This window comes from Pinus tabuliformis, chromosome X, assembly GCF_031772625.1.
Source record: "Pinus tabuliformis cultivar Carrire ecotype Pingquan chromosome X, CPIR1, whole genome shotgun sequence".
In the NCBI taxonomy this organism is placed as follows: domain Eukaryota; kingdom Viridiplantae; phylum Streptophyta; class Pinopsida; order Pinales; family Pinaceae; genus Pinus; species Pinus tabuliformis.
In genome coordinates, this window is record NC_142308.1 from 603,909,218 (window position 1) to 603,930,126 (window position 20,909).

Consider the following 20,909-nt stretch of genomic DNA (forward strand, 5'->3'; position numbering starts at 1 on the left):
ATCCTAAAATCCTGAAAAACCAATAAGTTTGCTGGATTTTGAATGAAATCTAAAATTCTACTTTCACCATAATCCAATGAGGCCGGAACCACTCTTAAACATCCTGAGTCATTTCATGGTAATGTTAAAAATTTAAGTAAAAGGATGAAAATGAAGATTAAGGAGAATGAATTTAACATTACCATGAATAGCATAGCCTTAGTAGGGCAATATGATCAAATACTAGGGTTTGGGAGAGGGGAATGGACCCCAAAGACCAGCAAACTAATTCATAAACCCCTTTGGAGCCCCCCACACTTAGAAAAATTAAAAAAAAAAAGGCGTGTTTTTATGGTTCACTGGCCACTGTCAGCTACCTGGCCGAGTAGTTACAGATCCGGCCGAGTCGACCGAGTTATGATTGACTCGGCCGAGTCATGCTATGACTCGGCCGGGTCAGTCATAACTCGGCCAATCGAACCGAATTTTCTGCCGGGTTGAATTTTTTTTTTTTTTTTCCCTTCCGACTCGGACCAACTCGGCCGAGTTGGTTCCGAGTCGGCCGGATCTTAAAACAATGATCAGAACCGGACTGGAACCAGCGGAACCAGCTGGTCCGACTGTTTTTGGCCCAAAACCGGTCCAAACCGGCCTATTCCATAGAACCGGCCGGTTCGGGAGCAGTTCTGTGTGGTTTGTACCTTCCTGGGTCAGCGTAAAAATTTGCCTATTTTTTGATTTTTTCATTTGGTTGGCCCACTTCTAATTGTCCCCTAGGCCAGCCTAATATTCAAGTCTATGGTCCTCAGCCTAATATTCAAGCCTATGGTCCTATTATTGCTATGTAATTCATGGTAAAGCTAAATTCTTAAAGTAATCATTTTATTTAAATTTTTAACATACCATGAAATGACTCAGGATGTTTGTGAATGGTTCCAACCTCATTTGATTTCATACTAAGAAAGTAGAATTTTAGATTTCACTCAAAATCCAGCAGACTTAATAATTTTTCAGTACTTCAAGATTGCGGGGATTGCAATGTTCCCATTGGATTTTGTCATGTACGAGGTTAAGGAACTAGTATTTAATAAAGAGCACCAATGCCTCTATGCACTTTGATGTTAGTGGCATTGGTTGTCGAACTCCTCTATCATGACTCTACTAAAAATGTAACTAGCCCTCAAACAAAATCTTGACTTGACATGCTACATTTTTTCTATCTTATTTTAATGCTTAGAGGGTTATATTGATGACGAAGATCCAATATAGGCAATGATTTTGATGATATGTAGGTATTTGTTGTAGCATGATTTCTTTTGGATGCTAGAGGCCATCTAGACTCTAGAGTCTATTTGTTGATGTATTTTCGGTTCAGGGATGTATTGCACTCAATGCTATTTTGGTTATGTGCACCCTTATATGCTATATAAATGAGAACTTTTTCTTATGTGTATAAATGGTTTGGATTCATACAAATGAGTCAAAAACCAGAGTGTTTTTTTATATATGTAATTACGCCATCTCGCCGAGGTGCACATCTCTCGCTCTCAATATAAGGACCTTTAGTTGCTCGACCATAAGGATGCGTAAGCAGGCTCGATTGTTAAGGAGAGGACCTTTAGGTGCTCGACTGTTAAGGAGAGGGAGAGGGAGAGGTTAAATCTAAAGGCCATCGAACCTCATCCCTTTCCCAGATGCATGCATCGAGAGCCCCGTGGAATTTCGTTTTCAAGGCCATTTGCGTGCGTTTTACGGCTACTTGACACACCCAAGCTGGGGTACCAGCGTAGACCTAATAAATGGTCTAAAAGGATGCGTAAGCAGGCTCAGACTGATTCAGAATCATTCGGGGCATGTAGCTCAGCGGTAGAGCATTAGGGTTTAACCTAATGGTCGCAGGTTCGAGTCCTGCTGTGCCCCAGCTGCCACTTAGCATTAAAAACAGCTTATGCTAAGTGGATGACCCAGCTTTAAGGATATAACAAATCACATGAACAAACTTTGCATTATGCAAAAGCCCCCAAAGGCACATGTATATGTATGTTTTTCTTTAAAATTTGAATATTTTATGTGTTTTTGGTCAACTGTTTTTTTCCAGTTATTTTCCTGTTCTGGTCTGGTTCAGACCGGTTCCCAGTCCACAAGGTTTTTTGGTTTGATCACCAGTTTGGTTCTGATAACATTGTTTCTAACCCCCATCCTTATCATCCATTTGTCTAAAAGGATTATTTTCTGAGCTCTGATATCACCAATCCCTAGGCCTCCTTTTTCTTTTGGAAGAGTGCAAATGTCTCAAGCCACCATGGGCAGTGCTTTTACCCCTCGCTTGCCCCAACGAATGTTTTACAATGACATTTCTAGTTGTTTGTATCCTTCGTGTGAGGGGAAAAGACAAGCTGAGTAATAAATGTCCTGCTTCCAGAATTTTCTTGAATATTTTTCAGTTTCTCCTCTAAGGGAAGATCCTGTTTATTCCATACATCTATCTTCTTCTTAAACCTGTTCATCACCCACTTCCTTTGCTCCACTGGGGAAATATCAGTGCTGAAAGGGATACTCAAATACCTGATAATCTCATCTGACCTTATTATTCTTCACTTCATGTTCATCTAATTGGAAGTTCATATTGGCCATTATGAAAACAGAAAAACTTCTGTCTTATCTTTAGTTACCATTGTCCCCCAGGCTTCTGCAAAACTCTCCAGACATAGCATGGTGCCTTCAATAAAGTGCTGGGAAAGCTGGGTCAAAACTGAATTATCTGCTAAATGCATGTTAACTAATTGGTCACCTCCTGGAATGGAAATTTCTTCAATTTTTCCTTGCATTCTTGCTGCTTCTAACATATATCCAAGAGCACATGCAGATATCATGTACAAGGGGTTAGGATTCTAGGAACAACCATAATGGATAGGTTTCCAGAGATGAATTGGCTCAGACAGGGTTCCATTCATGCAAACTGTAGCTGAAGTCTGTGTGAAAAGAGTTGCTGTGGCTGCGATAAGGGGGATGAAGAGTGATAAGTCACTAGGACCACCAGATGGCCTCCCTGTTGAATATTGCCAAACATTTTGGAGCGTGATTGAAATGAGCCAAGAAACCATTGGAGCAGGAAAGACTGGAGAGTTGATCAATGTGTTGTGATCAAGTGTAATAGCTGGATAATCATATACATAGAATTTCATATAAAAAAAAAAAATCTGATTATCCCCAATTACAAAATCAAAGTGAGTGGTGGAACTTACCTGCCAGGTGAAGAATCTCCTTACAAATGGAATGTGTTGAACTGTTGCTCCACAAAGATCCTGCTCACCGCAACCAACATTTGGGGGATGACTCTCCACCCAACTATAGGCTCAGCTGCACCATACCCTTCTATGGATGGCCATCCCTAAGCCCTCAATCTACTATTATGCCAGATTTTCTTAGCCTATTGCTTGAAGCACCAAATAAATATCTTTTCTCTTCTTCTTCCTTATATAGACTCCCATCCCTAGGAGCCATTGGTCATTACTTAATTCTTTCTTTTCTTTTCCCATTATTACTTTATTTATTATCTTTTCGTTCATATTGTGATTTTGTTTATTTATTATTATTTTAATTGTTTAGCAACATGATCATTATATCAAGCTCATCCCCAGGGACTTCAAAAGGGAATTAATTGGAGGGTCGCAGTTCATTAAGCTCATACAGAAAGAAAGATTTTGGGCAATCTCATCACAGCTTGGGAGAGGATTGATCAATTCTTGTTTTTGCTTCATCCTTTTTGTACTAATGAGTGCTAGGTCTTTTGAAATAGAGTTATCATTTTTTGTTCTATAAATTGAAGATAGCTGTGATTATAGACTCTATCTTGTGGATGAGAAATGCAATAATTAGATCTACTTCCACTCATGTTTGGCACTACACAGACTGCATTCATTCAAGAGTATGAATTTCATAATTTAGGTGAATGGCCTCAAACGTTTTGGATATCTTGCAAGTTGCAGTTTAGCTTATTTGTTTATGGTTTTGTTGTATTCTCCACTAATAATACTTATTTAAATCAGGCTGCAGCAATGTTCAAGGTGTTTAAGAGTGAGGTCCCACCGATACCAGATTCTTTATCACCAGAGGGCAGAAATTTTGTTTACTGTTGCTTGTGTAGGAATCCAGCACAAAGGCCAACAGCATCGCAGTTGCTTGAGCATCCCTTTGTCAAAAATGCTACCCAGCAGGATAGTTCTGATCTGCTGGCTTCTGCAACATCCGGCATTAAATCTTTGGTAAATTTTGATATGTCAAAATTGCAGGGGAAAGCTATGTTTAACTTTTCTTTTTGGTCTATTATTTTATCTTGAGACTTATCTTATGATTTTCAATGTTTTGCAGAACATTCTACATAGTCCACGGGATAAAAATGTCTATGCTTCTGATACTACGGGGATGTCTCCAGTCCTGCATTCAGCAAATGGAAAACAGCACCAGACACCAAGGTTACATTTCTGGCATATTTGAAATCCATTGGTGTTTAATTTCCTTAGGTCAACATGAATTTCTGCAACTGCGTTTATCTGTCTCACTGATTTTTCATTACTGCATTGTCCTTGTTTATTGCAGTGAAAATTGTTATCCCAAAATTGGAATATTTTCTCACTATTCCAATCCTCAGCTTTCACCTCGTTCTACCCTTGAGCCATTTAGCAGTTTATCTCCTCCACGGCTTGTTGGTATGCCAACAGGGGGAGCCTTTCCTAACAATGGGTTCCTAACAGGTGTCACAAAGGAAGGTCCATCGACTATACCAAGGTCTCCTCGTGGAAGGGATGGGTGTGGGGGTGTCTTGAATATAGCAGGCCATTCAGAGTTTAGTAATGATCTCAACTGGACTTCTCCATTTACTCGCACACCAGAAGGAAGCCCAAGAAGACGTGATTTAATGCCTGACATTGATAGAATACAAATCAATGTGGGTAGGCTATCACATGAATTTGAAGAGGAACATCGCAGTAGACAGCATGATCTTTTAGGGGTTGCAAGGGAAAATATGCATCAATTTCCTGTGAGGACTTCAGCATATCCTGCAGACTGCAAGTTTCCATAGAGCTCTTCAATGGTTGATCACACTGGCTGCAGCAGGATCAACATCAGGGGTTAGTTTGCTACTCTTTTCACAACATTCTGTTTCTGGATTTTTATACTATGCAGAATTCTATTTTAATGTTACCTCAAGATGAAGTTTGATTCTCTTCAGATTATGGGATATTTTAAAGCCAATAAAAATAATTTGCAACGTTTGAATGCTTCCATTTTATGCTAGAAACAGTTGTAGCAGTAATGTGAGGATGGCTGTATACTCTCTAATCCGAAGACAAGTTAGTGATTACATGCTTAAATATAGTGGATTCTGTTATACAAATCCCAATCTGATCTGTTGAAGTTCAGGAAAACCTAGTTATCCAGCTTTCTGGTAGGTTGATGATCAATGTTAACTAAAGCTTTTATATAGACTTAATTATAAAGTTAATGTGAAATTTAGACAAGTAAATAAAGCCCTTCCTAGCTCATGAGAGGGTAGACATGTTCCCATACTTTTGGGAGTCATATCCATATGTACAAAGCAATGGAAATAGTGATCTTAATAGAAATATCATCTCATCGTACATGAGTATCTTTTCGTAATATGTTATTGGAGCTTACAGAGATCCAAAGACTGTGAACTGTGATCAGAGACTAGAGTGGGTTAGACTTGAAGACTAGGAAGGAGATCAAGATTCAAGTTGGAGACTGAAGACATTTGATGAGAGTAAAGTATGGTGCAAGGCTGTGGGAATGTTGTTCTGCTTCATGAGTAGCACATTCTCCCATGCTTCAGGGAATTATACCCTTATGATCCATTGTGCACATATTTTTTTGTTAAATTAATTCTATTTATATCAACGTGCTATTGGATCTTACAGAGATCCAAAGCCGGTGATCTGTGATTGGAGATTGTTGTAGATCAGAATTGGAGAGTAGGAAGGAGACCAAGATCCAAGCTGGAGACCAGAGATATTGGACGGCAATAAAACTGGTGCAAGGCTTTTAGAATGTTGTTATGCTTCGTGAAAGTAAAGGAAAAATATTTAAGAAATTGTAATTCTTTATTACTTGAAATAAATGCTCCACTTTAGAATAAAATATTGGAAGGTTGTGGTAAAATAGTTCTACTTCAGGAGAGCAAGCACAATATTGGCTAGTGAAGGTATTCTAGAATTTTTTAATAAATAAAAAAGTGCATTTCAAATTCATTAAGCTCCATTAAGGAAATCAATTCATGAAAAGTCATAAATATGGTAATGGGAGAGGAGTCTGAGGACGTTTGACTAGAAACAGAGATGAACTTCTGCTGTTTTGTCACTTGTGAGAGCTCTGAGAAACGAAGAAGATTTGCAGGTGTTCTATGAGACCCTCCAGAAATGCAGGATCAGCATACTTGACATTTGAGAGAGTAGATTCTGTGAGTTTGTTACAAACAAAGTTCGTATACGCAGGACAATACTTAGAATATTTGAAATATAAGAATGTCCATCATGGGACAAATAATATATTTATATAAGAATGTTTGAATACAAGTGAGACATGATGAGATGATTACAAAGGAGGGCTCACTTATATACCTCTAGGTAGGTGTCCCTTCATGAATGGTCATGTCCTTAGAGACATGCCTCTTCTATACTAATCACTAATTTATCATTATTATTTATATTTACATTATTTTTATATGTATTATATTTATAACATTGCCTTTCTCTTCAGAAAATCTTTTTCCTCAAAGCTTGTTGCTGACGAGACGTGACATCTGTTTCTCTGTCTTGTAATCGATTCACATCTTTCAGGATTCTTCGATTTGTCATCTTCGTTGATACAAGATGATAAGATCCTCTGAGTGATAAACAAAATTGTCGAGTTGAGAAGGGAGCTAACCATCCTAAATCAATCTTCTGTGGAATCTCGCGGTTACTGGAAACTTGAGATGACTTGTTATCACAAGACTGAATTATGGTGATATCGATATTATTTGGAATATAAGTTAATTGTTTATGGTTTGAGTGATATGGATTTGCAGACTGGTTGAGATGTCTGCCTTTATGATTTGGGTGTCGATAAGGAATATTTGTGATTTGATTTCCCTATCATGTTTGTGGTGATTTTTTTATCTACTTGAAGAATTTTATTTCCTTCTCGTACTAAAGTTGGTTGGTTAAACACTAGATTTTCTCTTGAAATTTTTGTTGTTTGAATTGCAACATCCGAATATGTTTTTACTTCAACTGGGATGTCATCTTCTTGCGTTGTGATATTGATTGGATCAATATTCATTCCTTTTTCCTGAATTTCCATATTTGGATATTCGATGGTTCCTTTTTCATAAGCTTTTGTACTTTGTTTTCCAAGGACTTCATGTCGTTCTTAAGCTTCTTAATTTGCGTCAACAATTTTTCATTGTGGTCCTTAAGTCGAGAAACTTCTTCATTTTTGTCAGCGGTGATTTTTTCAACTTTCCTTTTCATTTTTTGCGTCGCTTTTGATTTTCTTGAAGAATTAGTTTTGAGATATCTTGTGTGCCTTCTGGTGTTACAAAATTTGATTTCAATGTAACATCCCTTAGTTTTAATTTTTTCTTCTTGTAGGAAAATTTTAAAAACTTCTCCTTCGTGTTTAGGATGAACCCTAATGTTTCCATTGAGGATGAACCCAAAATAATGTCACCTTGATCGCTCCATAGGGATCGAACTAAGAATTGCGATATAAATGTATAATCCCCAATGTTTATTTGTAAATTGGTTATGTCATATTGTTTTTCTTCAAAACAGTGTAATTTTTCGATTGTATTTGACTCAGGAATCACTAATTGGTTTGCGATTCTAGGGTTTATATAATTTATCTTTGGTAGGTGAGATAGAAATAGTGACATCTTTTCCTGCAAGAGTCTTTTTAATTTTAAATAGCACTGAAGCATAGTGACGTGAGGTTTCTAAAAATCTTCCATTACTGGTTTCCATTTTATTTTTTTAGAATGCGCTTTAGGGTTTAAAAGTAACCCCTTTTTTTAAACTTCAAATCTATATACTTTAGATTTGAAGTTAAAAAAAGGGGTTACTTTTAAACCCTAAAGTTCGTTCTAAAAAAGTAAAATGGAAACCAGTAATGGAAGATTTTTAGAAACCTCACGTCACTGTGCTTCAGTGCTATCTATCTATCTATCTATCTATATATATATATATATATATATATATAACTTTATAATCTTGTATATAAGAACACTTCCTTTGAATTGAAAAGTTTCCTTTGGATCTTTTGTTTAATAAATAAGGCTTTTTAACTTGAATTAAAATTATTTTAATCTTTCCCTTTATATATCAAATGATTTTTCTAATGTCTTTTTACCTATCTAAACAAGGTCAAATAATTAAATCCTATGTTAACCTTTCGTAAGCACTTCTATATAACTTTATAACCTCGTATATAAGAACACTTCATTTGAATTGAAAAGTTTCGTTTGGATATTTTTTTTAATAAATAAGGCTTTTTAACTTGAATTAAAATATTTTAATCTTTCCCTTTATATATCAAATGATTTTTCTAATGTCTTTTTACCTATCTAAACAAGGTCAAATAATTAAATCCTATGTTAACCTTTCGTAAGCACTTCTTTAAACTTAATCTTGTGCCTTTTCTCACAAGTTGTGCCCTTGTGGTTTTTTTATGTTGTACGAACTTCATATGGTCTACGAATTACAACGATGACCAAATTGTTAAATGAATACGCTGTTTGTGTGGGGCAGCTGAATCTGGCAAATTATTGTTTTGGCAGCGTCCTTGTGGCGATGAAGGATTTTAGATGGAGCCTGAATTTCTTCACAACATGGCAGTGGTAGTGGTTGATAGTAGTCAGACAAGACAACAGAGTGGCTGGTTGCGGGGTGAACAAGGCTGGCGGTGATTGAAGGACGAATGACACCAATGTATGGCTAAGGAGCGAGGTTGACAGAGGGTTAGTGGGGACAGGGTGACCAATGACATCTGTAGGCATATTTAGTGGAGGCGACTACACCTACTGTTGCGTTTTGTTTTTATATATTTTATTGTAATTTTGTTTCTTACTCGTTTTTTCTCTTTATTTTTTGTGTTAGTTTTCTTTCGTTGTTTTTTATATAACCTTTTTTTTCTCTTTTTTTTTTTTAATTTATTTTTCTTTTATATGTATATATATACCTTTACTTTTGACCTTTTTTTTAATTATTCTTTTTTTTTTCATTTCTTTTATATATATATATATTTTTTTCTGCGTAAAGGCTACTTCTATTAAAAAAGAGAAAAAATATTTACAGAGAGGTCAAGACCTCAGAGGAGGCTAAAGCCATCCCTCAACTAGATATTTTGATAGACATAAACCCCTGTGAGAACAATCCCGGGATTACGAAGACTTAAGACATGTTTTTCAGATCCCTTACAGACAAAAGTGCGAACCAAAGTTGTGAACATCACTGCAAAACTATCGAGGACTATGGCGTTACTAATAATCATTCTGCCCTGATAGCCATATACAAAATTTAGCAAAAACAATGGCTTTCTGAGCCATGACCTGATACAACTCATTAGACTATAATGGCTGGTATCGATACCTAACCAGGAGTTGAAACAGAACAAAATTGACATAATCCAGAGAAGCATAGCAAAATGATATAAAGACCAGAAGGGAGACTGCCATCAGTGTGCATTGTACCGAAGAAATCAAGCATGTTTCAGAGAGTCCGAAGCGTCCTTTTCCACCTGGCTAGGAGAGCCCATCCACATGTCGACGGCGTTGTCCCCATCTCCCATGTCGCCGCCACCTGGAGGAGCTTCCAAATTCAGGTTGCCACCAGGAGGGTGCTCCGGTTCGACCGCAGGCAAATTGCGCTGTGTAGAATCAACTGGAGGCTGAGGTGCTTCAGGCACATTCCCCTCTTCCTGCACATTGTCACAATTGAACACAGTTCCAACCACGTCTCCCTGAAGAACACTGTCGTCCTGAGACTGAGACGTTGTGGTATGAACAGAGCTGCTGGGTTTATCCTCCTCCTCAGCTAAGATAACTGTAATGCTGGCTGACAGAACGGGTTTATTGAGCCGACTGTGAAATTTGAAACGGGTGGTTTGGAAGGAGTTGTGCGGGAAGGGCCTGCCATGGTCAGAGGGCGGGGAGGCTAAAGCCAGCGGAACGATATTCTGGGGGGCAGACTGAGAAGCATGGCCACGATTACCACTGGTGCCTCCACGGCGAGAAACACCACGGTGTCGCACCATCTTCAAACTAACAGAGAGACCTGAGAAGGGGATTAAGTAGGACCAGACAAAATAGGGGCAAGAGTGGGCGAACCAGGTAGAAAACAGATTTCGGATAAACCCCCAAGCGGCCAGAGCGAAATAGGGGTGCGGGAAAAAAAGCAGACGGACATGGAAGGAGCCGATGAGAGCGATAGCTGGAACCAGAAGCTGAGCCATGAATAAAACAGCCTGCGCGGGATCTCGAACAGGGCGCGCATTCATTGTCGAATGCTTAACCATCATTCTGTACCCCATTGCATTCATATCAGTTGCTGTGGTTTTGTGGGAGCTGTGCCGGATCGCCAGGTGCAAAGACAGCTGCCGGCGGAGAGTTAATCCGCCTTAAATGAGCCTCGAGGACACCCGCATCCGGGTGTGTATCTACTTCCTGGTTCATATCATTCTTCACAATGTTATGGTAAATTGAGAGCTGATCCTTTGAGGCAATGCTGGAGAGCGAACCTGCAAAGAAATCCAACCCATATTCCACTCCTATATTAGCTAGAAAATCAGCCAGCTTGTTTCCTTCTCGCCTCGTGTGTTTGAATGAAATTGCTCTGTGTTGAGAAAGCCATTTGTCAATTAGCTCAAGTCTTTGAGCCATTCTCCAACTGCTGTTGACCTTGTGTGTGGGAGTACCCTGCATGATTTTTGTAACCATGTTTATGATAATTTGCGAATCCCCTTCTATGATGAGTGGGAAAAATCCTCTATCCTGAGCTAAAATGAGACCTCGCCATAATCCTTCCAGTTCCGCTGAGTTGTTAGAGTCCCAACCTTTTGATCCAAGAAAGAGCAACAAAGGAGTTTCGTGATGATCTCTAAAGACTCCCCCGAATCCTGCTTTTCCTGGATTGCCTTTTGAGGCTCCGTCGAAATTGAGCTGAATCATGTTGCTGGGCGGTGGAATCCATCTTGTCGGGATTTGATCACTCAGAGAAGGACTGCCTTTGAATGTAGGCTTTTGATTCAGATGAATATTCCAGTTGGCCCAGATGGATTGTTCCTGCGACAGCACTGGAAAGTCTTCTTGGGGCCAGGTCTTAATGGATAGGGATTCTTTGATGTTCTGGTGTAGCCTGGTCCAGAGCTGCTCTGTAGACATGGATTGGTCCTTGAATACCGTGCGATTCCGCTCCTTCCAGATGTTCCACATCAGTAGACCAGGAATAAGCTGCCAAAGAGTGTTGAGGAGTTTGCTTTGGTAAGGCGCTTGACTCCAGTTACGAACAGTAGCTTTAATATCCCCATGAATTCTGCCTTCTTTTTGGCAACGGAAGCTAACCTTTTCCCACAGCTTTCGTCCTATTTGACAAGTCTGCATAAGATGTAAAGCTGATTCCTCTGCTTGCTTGCAGTTGAGACATATAGATGGGCCATAAAAATTCCTTTTTCTGAGGTTATCCCAAGTGAGAATTTTATTGTGACATAGGAGCCAAAGAAAAGTGGATACCTTCGGCCAGTTGGAGGAATCCCAGATTTTATTCCATAGAACATCTTTGATTATCCGTTCCTTGATGATTACATTGTATGCTTCCCTTGTGGTAAAAGTGCCCTTCTCTTCATACCCCCACCTTAGAATGTCCATTCCTTCTGAAGAGAGGATTTGCCTTTTTTGTAATTCGGAGGAAAGAGAGGTCTGAGCTTGCTCAGAGCCATGCAGTAATATCTATTTAGCCTCAATCCAACGTCTGTACCCCTGTGAGGAAGAAGGATTCCAGAATTGACTAACCTTGTCTAGCTCATGCAAATCTTGCTCTGGTAAGTGAAGGTTAGAGAGGATGTCCTTGATCTTTGGGAGCTATTGCCAGGAGTCCTCCCAGAACCTAGCTGTATTGCCATTCTTAATTTCCCAAAAGCTATGCTGTTGTATTAGTTTCCTATGTTGAATGGCCGAGTTCCAAATCACTGAGCTCGTACTTACTTCTGCATTTGAATTCTTTCTTCGATAGGGCTATTGTTTGCATATTTGGCTGTCCATAGGGAGGCCTAGGGAGTGTTGGGTTTTGAGAGCCATCTCCACCAAATTTTGGCTCCCATGACTTCATTGCTGTGCCCCGGATCCATTAGACCAATACCTCCAGCCTTCTTCGGAAGACATACTTTATCCCATTTAACCAGAGCCCACTTTCGATTGGGACCTGAGTTGCCCCATAGGAAATTACGTTGGAGCTTCTTTATTTCCTTGAGCACCCATTTGGGAGCTGCTAAAATTGAAAAAAGATACAGAGGCATGGAGTGAAGAACAGCTTTAATGAGAACTAGTCTGCTGGCCATGTTAAGAGCCCTATGAGTCCAAAGGAAGAGACGCGCCTCTAGCTTTTCTAGCAGGATTTTCCATGAGGAATGCTTGAGAGCCGAGGCCATTAAGGGCGCTCCAAGGTATTTAGAAGGAAGAGAGGCAATAGTAAAACCAAGAATGCGGGCTATGGCATTTTGGGTAGGGACCGGAGTATTGAAGAAAAAGATTTGAGACTTGATTCGATTAATATTGGCTCCTGAAGCTTCAGAGAAGTCCGATAGGAGAGCTTTGAGAAGGCGCGCTTCCTGAACAGAAGGATGGCCAAAGAGCATGTTATCATCTACAAATTGCTGATGAGAGTAAGTGGGAGAATTGAGAAAGGATAAGCCCTTGAGCCGCTGGGAGTGCAGAGCGGATTTGATGCTTCTTCCCAACCCCTTTGCCATAATGACAAAAAGGAATGGAGAGAGGGGATCTCCCTGCCTGATACCCCTGGAGGGACGGAAAGTGGGCGAAGGTATACCATTGATAAGCACAGAAAAGAACGAGGAAGATAACAAACTCAAAACCCATCTAACCCAAGAAGGGGCAAAGCCAAAGACATTTAAAATTTTTTGAATGTAAACCCAACTTAAGCTATCAAAAGCTTTGGTTAAATCAATTTTAAGCAGCATACCAGGTTTCTTTGATTGCTTCAGAGAATGGATTATTTCATGAGTTAAAATAATACCATCCGTAATCTACCGGCCTTCTACATAACCAGATTGCTCCGGCGAAATAACGAGAGGGAGCAATGATTTCAATCTGGTAGCTATAACTTTTGAGACAATCTTATAAATAATGTTGCAGAGAGCAATCGGTCTGTACTTATCTGGAGTGCTGGATTCTTCTTCCTTGGGGATTAAAGCAATGAAGGTAGCATTCAGCCCTGGGTACATCCATCTTAAAGTGCGCGATTCTTCCACAACTTGCCAAACCTCCATTTTGATTAGATCCCAAAAGTTGTGAAAAAAGTTGGAGGTGAATCCATCCGGACCCGGTGCTTTCCCTGCTTTCAACTGACGCACAGCATTCTCGACTTCCTGAAGGCTTGTGGGACGAAGAAGGAGAAGATTATGCTCCTCTGTGATTAATTTGGGAATGTTTCTCAGAACTTTGTCAATAGCATGCGTTCTATCTATGTTGGGCTCTTGGTGGGCTTGTTTGAAATACCTGAGAAACTCATTTTCAATGCCTTCGTGAGTCTCAATCCTTGCTCCCTGCTCATTTTTGATGTGGGATATGTAGTTGTTCATTCTGCGCTGCACTGTGGTTCTGTGAAAGAACTTTGTGTTTTTTTCCCCGTCCTTCAGCCACTTTACTCTTGATTTCTGTCGCCATAGTGTTTCCTCCTGTTTTGCTCTGTCTAGGATTTGGGCTTCAAGAGTTTGTTCCTGTTTTGTTAGGTCCTCAGAGCGTCCTTCGATTATGATCCTTTGCTGCACATTCTTCATTTCTTGATTAAGGGTTTTCTGTGCTTGAAAAATGTTGCCGAAAGATGTATGATTCCAGTGCTTGATTTCACCTTTAAGGTGCTTTAGTTTCTGCTGGAATTTAGACATCTTAGAGCCATTAAAGGGATTAAAGTTGAGCCATGTTGATCTGACTAATTCATTGAAATCCGGATGGGTTAACCAAAAAGCTTCAAACCGGAAAGGATGCCGAATGCTGTTGCCGGGTCGATTCCACTGCAATGCTATTGGCCAGTGATCAGAGCCCGATATCGGTAGGATGGAAGCAATGAATTCTCCCCCCAAATGAATTGCATTATCTGATAGTAAAAATCTATCAAGGCATGAAGTTATCTGTTGCGAGCAATGTTACCGGAATCGCCCCCCCCCCCGGAGGATCCAAACCCGGAACCGCGCCCCGAGCGGTTGCGTTCCGGAATCCACAGAGGAATCGCGGTTCCGTTTTCAAGGTTGCGCGGTTCCGATTTTTTTTAACGATTCCTGCCAAAACAGGTTGCGCCACCCCGGAATCGCGCTTCGGCATGCGGTTCGGGCATGGGGTGGCGCCACGCAACCTGCCCGGAAGCGCACGCCACCCGCACGCCACCCGGGCGCAACCCGAACGCAACCCGCGCAGTTCAAATTTTTTTTTTAATTTCATTTAATATCTAACTTAACTAAGCATGAGGGGGTGGGTTAGGGGTGGGTTAGGGTCACTTTAGGGTGAGTTTAGAAAAGAATAAAGCCCCCATTCTCTTCTCATTTTCTCACTTTGAGTTTATGAGAGTTGGAGAAGAGAAGAGAGGAGAGGAGAAGAGAAGAGAGGAAAGGAGAGGAGAAGAGAGGAGAAGAGAGGAGAGCTTGGAGGAGTGAAGAAGGAGGAGCTAGGAGAAGGAGGAGGAGCTTGGAGCAAGAGCTTGGAGGACTTCATCTACAAGAGCTAAAGAGGTAAGTTCAAACCCCAAACTCCCTTGTTTTTTTGAAAAAAAAATTGTATTTTTCTCCTCCCTCTCCTACTCTTTCCCATTGTTTCTACTTGCTCCTTTATTTACAGGTTGTCCACCACCTATATCCATATTCCAAGATGGTGTTCTTTTGGCTTCTATGTATCATTCCACTCTTGGTTTTAATGATGGCAAGGGTGAGGAATAGAGGGGAAGAGGAAGGGGATGAACTTGGGACTCCTAATAGTAGTGACCCAATGTATGATGAGGAGGAAGGGTTTGAAGAGGAAGGGGATGAACTTGAAGAGGACACTGAAGCACAAGATGGGAAAGGTACATCAAATCCCTTGTGGACCTTTGTGACCAAACTTGAAGGGGGAAAGGGTGGTGGATCTTACAAATGGATGTGCCCTCATGATTGTCATGGAGGAAAACCATATACGGGTTCATATACCCGTCTGAGGAGGCATCTTTGTGGGGTGCTAGAGAGTGATGAAAAAAAGGGTTCTGTGGGGGTAGCCATTTGCACAAAAATTTCAAGTGAACAAAGACAAAAATACATCAAAATAGAGATGGCTGCACAACAAAAAAACAAGAAACAAAAAACTCATTCAGAATCAAGTGCAACCTCTAAATTTGGTAGTTGCCCATCTCCTTATGGTACTTCTGCAACCTCTGGAGGTAGAAAAACAATAGGGGATTTCCTTAATGTTGCTGGGAGGGATGATGTGGATGGAAAGGTAGTCCGTTTTCTTTGTGCTTGCGGTGTACCATTCAATGTGCTTCGCTCTCCCTATTGGCATGACATGGTAAAGGCCATCAATGAAGCCCCAAAAGGATACAAGGCCCCCAACTATGAGAAAGCTAGAACAGTGTTATTAGAAAGAGAAAAAGCTAAGGTTCAAAGAGCTTTGACACGTTTTACACATGAGTGGGTGGATTATGGGGTATCCATTGTATCAGATGGGTGGACAAATATTAGAAACCAACATTTGATAAATGTTCTTGGTGTTTCTTCTAAGGGTGCAGTATTTATTGCATGTCATGACTCCTCCTCCATCAGTGCAACTGCACAAAACATTGCAGATCTCCTATTGAAATCAATCAAAGATGTTGGTCCGAATAATGTGGTTCAAGTGATCACAGATAATGCAGCAAATTGTAAGGCAGCAGGAAAAATTATTGAGCGTACTCATCCACACATCTTTTGGTCTGGGTGCCTGGTTCACACATTGAACCTTTTGATGCATGATATTGTGAAACACAAAGAATGTGGGTGGATTGCTGAGGTTTACAGGAAAGGGAAGCAGCTCATTAAATTCATCACAGGGCATACAAGGGTAAACTACTTCTATGGCACTTACTCCAAGTTGCAATTGCTTAAAATTGCAAAGACAAGATTTGCTAGTTATTACCTCACCTTTAGGCGGCTAGTGAGGGTGAGACAAGCTTTAACTAATCTGGTGTGTGCTGAAACATGGGATGAAATTAACCAGTGTACAGATGGTGCTACTGCAGATGTAGTCAAGGACACTGTTCTTGACACTTACTTTTGGTCACAGGTTAAATATGTTTTGCAATTCACCAAACCAATTTATTACATGATCAAGTTTGCAGATTCAGATCGACCAGTAATTGGGGAGGTGTATGAGCAAATGGATAGCATGTTGGGGCAGATTAAAGACATTGTTGAGCCTAGAGATACCACCTTGTACAATTATATTCGTGAAGAGGTGGAAAAGCGATGGGATATGCTAAATGTTCCATTGCATGCATTAGCATATGTTTTGACACCTAGGTACTATCATCCATCATGGCTTTCAAAACCAGCACCTGGGGGGGGAAGCAGGAAAAAACCACACCAAGATAAAGAGGTTCACGAAAAATATATGGCTGCATTGAGTAGATTAATCCCTGATAATGAGGAGGCTGCATTGGTACGGAGACAGCTGAGCAACTATACGCTCAACACTGGTCCATTTGGGAGCATGCATTCAATTGAAGATCGAGAGCATTTTTCTGCTCTTGAGTGGTGGAACATGCATGGAGGGCCTACTCCAGTTCTACAGAGTTTGGCATTGCGGGTGCTATCACAGGTGGTAAACACTTCTTCTGCAGAGAGGTGTTGGAGCTCTTATTCTTTCATCCACAGTGTTAAAAGGAACAGGTTGAGTTTAGACCGGGCAGAGAGCTTGGTTTATGTTCATTACAACTTGCGATTGTTGTCCCATTACTGTGAAGATGCAAAGTCTAATAAAGACTTGTTGATTTGGGACAAGCATCCAGAGGAGCCCAATTTGGAGGATGGAGTGTTGCAACTAGAGCAATTAGAGGATGCTCTCCTGGTATGTCCATTATGGTATACCGTATGAATTTTCCAATTTTCCCTTATAAAGCATTTCTCTAATTCATGTTTTTAATTTTTTTGTTAACTAGTGTTTTTTTTTTTTGCATGAATTTTTTGAGCGATTCTAGGATGATGATGACCGTGTTGATATGCCACCACCCCCACCCCCATCTGGTCCTAGGTTCCATGGTTCAACACCAACAGCAGGGGGTTCTTCTTCATCAGTTCCAGTGCCACGACTTACACAGGGACCATCTTCTTCATTGCCACCACGTGGAGGCACGCCATCACGTTCTATTCGTGGTGGAAGGAGGAGAGATTAGTAGATATATTCACAATCTACTTCTTTTTGTCATAGTCTATAGATTACTCATTAGACTTGTAGACTTGTGAATTTGAATTTTGAACCTTTTTGGCTTGGCGGTGACCAAGTGACATATTTTGTAAACATTATTATTTGAATTTTGGACATGACAAATGTTGACAGTTGCTCACTTGCTAGATAAATCATAATATGCTTAAATGTTTTATGTTTTATAATATGCTTAAAAATTTGATGTATGTTTGTAATAGCTAGAATATAGATGATTGTTGTACATACTAGTAACTACAATGGAATCATGGATGCCATATCTATCTTGATTTATGCAAAAATATGCATGTTTTCATGTCTTCTACAATTAATTTGGTATTTGGGATGTTTGTTTTGAGTATAAATGCAAAAAAATATATAAAAATATATATATATAGCAGACGCTTCCGCGGACGCTTCGCTCCCTAGATTTTTGGAAAATGACGCTTCCGCGCTTCGCGCTTCCGCTTCGCTCCCGCTTCGCTCCCGCTTCGTGCAACACTGGTTGCGAGCCTTCTCTTTTGTTGTTCCATGTGAACATGCCATTGTTTGAAGGTAGATCTATTAGCCAATTATTCTGTATGAAGTCTTTTAGAATGTTCCCATCTCTGTTGCTTCTGTTTCTGCCTCCCTGTTTTTCTTCCAGTCTTGCGATCATGTTAAAGTCACCTCCAGATATCCATAGCGGGTGCAACCTGTTTGAGTTGAGCTCCGATAAGGTGTCCAGGATTTCAGCTTTGTGTATAGTTTCCTGAGGGAAATACACATTAGTCATGTGACCATGGATGTTAGTGCCGATTATGTGAAATATTGCTTGGATGAAGTTCTTGTTTGTGTGTATATTGTCAAGTTGAATCACTCGCGCATCCCAGAGAACTGCAAGTCCTCCCGACGCCCCTTGAGCATCAACAGCCGTTACCATCCCTCCTGGCCAAGCTTTTGCTGCCATTTTTTCCAAAACTGTCGAGTTACATTTTGTTTCTTGCAGAAAGAGAATATTAGGTTTTTCCTGCATAAGCATATTTTTTAGAAGCCTGCCTTTCCTTGGGCTATTAAGCCCTCTAATGTTCCATGAGATCAACTTCATTGAGAAGGGTTGGGGTTGATGTTGAAATACTTGGTCAGCTTGGCATATCTGCCTGACTCAACTAGCACTTCTCCTATTCTGATAGTTCTTTCGAGAGTGGTTTTCCTCCCTCGCTTTTTGCTGTCTTTGGTAATGAACTTTCCATCCCATTGACTACCAATCTGGACCCCCAGAGAGTATTTTTTTTGTGCGCGAGTGAGGACCTCCACCAGGTTGTCAACTTGCCGATCTGGGATTTTATCAAAGTTTCTTGTTTTGCATGCCTGCTCTAGTCCTAGAATGTCCAGTTCACCAATATCTATATTCTCAGGGTCTTCCTCCATGAGTTGGGGCTCTTGGTAGTCTTCAGTTGTTTCCTCTACAGCCTTTGAGCTGGGTGCTGGATTATCAACTTCCATTCCTTGGAAGCTCCAGGCTGGGAGTTTGATTTGGGTGTGAGGGATCGATTTGCTGAACTGGCTCTCCCCTGGCTGCGGTGAGACCCCGGTTTGCTTTTCTTTACTGGTTTCCTTGTCATTTAGAGGTAGTTTTTCAGGTTCTTGAACATCATCACTGGCCAGAGCAGCAAAACTATTGCTAGTTGAGGGTTTTGACGAGTTAGCTGGATTGGTCCTGGTATTGGCTGTCGATTTCTTATGACCTCTTCTGCGATTTACCACTTTGGTAAACCCATCAGGAGCAGGATTGTCTGAGTCCATTTGAGATGGGGGTTTTCTGTTTAGAGGACAATCTCTAAAGAGATGGCCCAGATCATGGCATTTCCTGCATCTAAACGGTACATGCTCATAATCTATCAGCTGAATCCATTCAATATCATCATGGAAAAGACTTACCGTATCTGGCAGGGCTTGCTTGAGGTCCATGTAGACACAGATCCGGGCATATGATGTGTATCTGCACAGTTTTGTTTCCTCTGCTACTTTGATGAATTCGCCTAGAGCATTTCCGATTTCTTGTAGGGAATCTTCCTCCCAGTATTCCCATGGAAGCGAATACAGCCTTATCCAAACAGGAGCACAACTAAGATCTTCCTTATCAGGATTGAAGCGTTCAACCCACCCTTTGAGATATAGGCCTGCGGAGTTGAAGAAGTATGGACCTCCGTCCAGAACCCTGTTACGATCTTCCAAGCAGTTAAATACGGCTGTAAAAAAACCCTTTGGCCCTAGTTGCAGAGTGATGTGACCCTTTGGATTCCATTTGGAGTTTATCCAGCCCCTTAGCGCTTTCTCAGTCGGCCAAAGTCCAATAAACTTGCCTATCAACGCGTGATCCCTCATGAACTGTATTCTGGCATTGATTCGGTGACTAGGAAATTCCACTTTTGGCCTGTGAGTGGCCACTGGCCTGCATGTGGATGAGCTCACTTTGGGCTTATCCTTCTGAGCTTGATCATTGTCCTGATGCTCGCTGTTGTCTGTGTTGTCCTCGTTCTGCCTCTCTTCTTTGTCGTTAGCTCCAACTTGTTGCTTTTGGCCATCGTCCTTTGGGGGAGGCACATCGCCCTCCCCCTGAGGGGGCTGCATGATTCCTCTGATCGCTTGCAGGAAACGAAAGGCCGCAGATCCGCCCAGGGTCTGTCAAGGCTGAACTTTGTCAGGGGTAGACTGCCGTAGCAGGGGTTGCAGAAACCCTAGACCGAGCGAAGCCGTGTTCTCTCCTCAAAGTTCTAATTAGACAATTCATTTCTTTTATATATATTAATATTTTTACCCTCTTGTAATGGCCAAAGGCTTGATGAAAAAATGGAGAATCTCCAAAAAAATTGTGGCTAATAGCCTCAACCGAACGACAATGAACTTGACGACGAGTTGATTGCCAAAGGCCCGGATCAGAGTTGGCTTTGATACCGTGATACCAAACGTTATGAACAAAGTTCGTATATGCAGCAAAATATTCAGAATATCTGAAATATAAGAATGTCCATCATGGGTGAATAATATACTTATATAAGAATGTTTGAATACAAGTGAGATATGATGAGATGGTTACACGTGAGGGCCCGCTTATATACCTAGTGGCAGGTGACCCTTCATGAATGGTCATGTTCTTAGAGACATACCTCTTCTATACTACCACTAATTAATTATTATTATTTATATATATTATATCCATAATAGAGTTTGAGAGGAGAAA

At 40.7% G+C, this 20,909-nt stretch overlaps 2 protein-coding genes across 5 annotated transcripts in view; both read left to right on the forward strand.

The window, feature by feature from the left end:
* Positions 1–20,909, forward strand: part of LOC149141481 (mitogen-activated protein kinase kinase kinase YODA-like) — a 193,663-nt gene that overhangs the window by 149,064 nt on the left and 23,690 nt on the right. For all 4 annotated transcript variants that reach the window (XR_016264566.1, XR_016264565.1, XR_016264564.1 and 1 more), the window contains exons 8-10: positions 4,029–4,244; positions 4,351–4,454; positions 4,579–5,111. Coding sequence is in view for 1 of the 4 variants with exons in the window: in XM_089448703.1 (XP_089304829.1) it covers positions 4,029–4,244; positions 4,351–4,454; positions 4,579–5,062 (804 nt within the window). In the remaining 3 variants the exon portion in view is untranslated. The remainder of the gene's footprint in view (positions 1–4,028; positions 4,245–4,350; positions 4,455–4,578; positions 5,112–20,909) is intronic.
* LOC149141483 (uncharacterized) lies at positions 14,439–17,765 on the forward strand. The gene is made up of 2 exons (XM_089447829.1): positions 14,439–17,332; positions 17,463–17,765. Exons 1-2 carry the CDS (start codon positions 15,128–15,130, stop codon positions 17,655–17,657), a joined length of 2,400 nt encoding a protein of 799 aa, XP_089303955.1. The 5' UTR covers positions 14,439–15,127; the 3' UTR covers positions 17,658–17,765.